This window comes from Cynara cardunculus, unplaced genomic scaffold (genome assembly GCF_001531365.2).
Source record: "Cynara cardunculus var. scolymus isolate 2C unplaced genomic scaffold, CcrdV1 Un_Scaffold_4528, whole genome shotgun sequence".
Lineage (NCBI taxonomy): Eukaryota > Viridiplantae > Streptophyta > Magnoliopsida > Asterales > Asteraceae > Cynara > Cynara cardunculus.
The window spans coordinates 1-2,721 of NW_020201939.1; the positions used below are offsets into that span (position 1 = coordinate 1).

Below are 2,721 nucleotides of genomic sequence, written 5' to 3' on the forward strand. Positions count from 1 at the left end.
TCTGTCCATCGGTCCGCTGGATATACTTTCTCTGCCTTGATGTTTTCATCGATCTTCTGGTTCTTCATCACTTAATGTTTTTCATTACTTTTTACATTTTGCATTATGGAGTCTAACAGAGTTTAAGTGAATTAGGGGCCTAAAGTCTAAGGAAACAAAACTTCTAACGACACCAGAGTCAAAAATCACCGATACATAATGGTCGTTTAAAAGAAACGTACCGGTTACCACATTGGGATCCTGACGTGCCTCTTCATCTCCAATCACAAAAGCCCTTCCCCGAGCTTGCATTCCTTGATTCACTGAATTGGTGCGACTTCCTTGACTTCCACTGATGTTGCTCCTTGGTCCTGTCCTCAACTTAGGGCATATGTCCCTAAAATGGTCMTGACTTCCACATTCGAAGCATCTCTTCCTTTCACTATGAGTTTCTCTTTCCTTCCTACAGTACCGTGCGGTGTGTCCTAGCTGATTACACTTCGCACACCGAAGACAAGTTCCGCGGTGGTGACGGTTGCACTTGTTACATTTTGGTAAGAAACCCATGTATGTTCCTTGCTCTTGTGCCCTTACTCCAAAGTTCCTAACTGATTGCGAGCTCCGGTTCGAACTACCGCTGGTCTTCCGTCCTAGTTGATCTTCCGGCTTCCTTTTCCCACCTACATTCACCTTGGCTACTGCTCCTGCTCTAACAGCATCGTTGGTTAAGCGACTTGCTAAAACCATCGCGCTTTGGATGGTAGCGGGGTTAGCGGATGTCACCATCCCTCGGATCTCAGGAGCCAGTCCCCAAATGTACCTATCAATCCTTTTCTCTTCCGGATTCACCATGTGTGGAACAAGCTTGGCAAGTTCATGGAAACGTGTTGTATACGTGTCGACATCTATGTCCTTCATGGTATGGTTCCAGAATTCTGCTTCCAGTTTTTGCACCTCACTCTTAGAGCAGTATTCCTCTATGAGTAGTTTCTTGAAATCTTCCCATGACAAATTGTACGCCGCTTCTCGACCCCTGGTTTGCACTTGGATATTCCACCAAGTGAGAGCCCTGCCTTGCAGTTGACATGCCGCATATTCCACCTTACGATCCTCCGAGCACTTACTAATATGGAGTACAGACTCCATGCTGTCAAACCAGGACAATAATCCTACGGCTCCTTCCTTGCCGTAAAACTCCTTAGGCTTACAAGACATAAAAGTCTTGTAGGTGCATCCTCGATCACTGCCACGATGATCTCCATCATTTCTTCGATGGTTGTTGATGTTGGCGGTAACTTGAATGACAATGCTAGGGATGGCATCTCGAACCTGTTAGGCTATGAGCTGAGCAATGTCTGGTAATCGATTCTCAGGGGCCCCTCCCGTGCTTCGGTTGTTCCTTGTTGACATGATTCTAAATCATTTGAAGGAAAAAGGTTGGGTTAGGGTTGTATATATATATTTATTTATTTATTTATTTTGCAATGAAGGTTTTCCCTCTTTATAACAGTTTATTGGAAAAATAAAACAAGGAATAGCTTTTCATGTATGGACTGAAATAGAAAATTTTAAACAAGCAATTAATATCTTCCCGCAATCTTTTTCCAAAATTTGACGTTATCACGTCATTACAATGCATGATCTTAAAGGAGGGAAATTGGAATACATGACAGAAAATTCTAAAAGCTACGAAGCACAAGGGTCACAAGCACGAGAATCAATATCGCCACCAGAATCGTCACCGTCTGGCACCACAGCTCCATCCTTCTTGCCGCCTTGGTAACCTCTGCGGTCCTCTGAATAGCCTGGATCATGCCTTGCTCCAATAGGTGTGCTACTTCGGTCAGCCTTAGTATAGCCTGGTCCTGGCGATTCACCCTACCCTGGTAGCTTCTAATCTCACCCTCAAGAGTGCTCAACCTCAAGGTCTCTTCAGTTGGTGCTCCTAGATTCCTTGAGGTCGATGCTCTCGGGGAAAAGCAGGAGGGTCCGGCCATGAAGTCCTGGGGTATGGTAATCCCGCTTCGGACTGGGAGAGCGACTCTTTTTCAAGCCGTTACCTTAGTACGAGGCCCTGGGTACATTGGTTCTGGGGCTGGGTTTACCGGTTGAGGTTGGGGTATAACTATAGTAGGGGGAACCGAGTACGAATGAGTGGATATACTGTTGCTCGTCACTTTGATAGATGATTCAGAATTTTCAGACGGGCCCTCTTCTGATGAAGCCCTTGTTACGGATGGTGCCATAGCGACTGGAGTGTTTATATAGTTCGTTAGTACATAGTTTTCGACATTAGTGATACTCTAATGCTAATGCAATAGTGTCCGTAGTGACATCAAGTCCATACAGCGCTCCACAAAGTGCGTATGCACAGTGATCACGCACAAATCCCATGCATGCAAATTTATATTTTTTTTATTAAAATTTTCATACTCCTACTATAATTATCTAGTTCCCCATTAGTATTTCTTAATTAAACACAGGTGATCAGGCTCTGTTTAATTAAGAACTACTATGCGAAGTTAGGCTAACTATACTAGTTGTATGTTGACTATAGTGTAGGTTTTCCTAGGCAAAACCGTCATTCTCTATAGCCATGGCTCTGATACCATGTCTGTCACACCCCGCCGCAGCGGATTCTACGGGATGTTACAGAGCAAGTATGCATGGCACAAGACAAAAGAAAAACATACACCATAGATCACAGTACAAAAGTTACATGGTACGGTTTACATAATTCAT

The 2,721-nt window shown here is 44.2% G+C and overlaps 1 protein-coding gene across 1 annotated transcript; it reads right to left on the reverse strand.

The window, feature by feature from the left end:
- Positions 1–221: 221 nt before the first annotated feature.
- Positions 222–1,194, reverse strand: LOC112504070 (the record flags this gene model as incomplete). Its single annotated transcript, XM_025108043.1, has 1 exon — positions 222–1,194. A coding segment is annotated over exon 1 (973 nt), but the record flags the coding sequence as incomplete, so codon positions are not given.
- Positions 1,195–2,721: the final 1,527 nt, after the last annotated feature.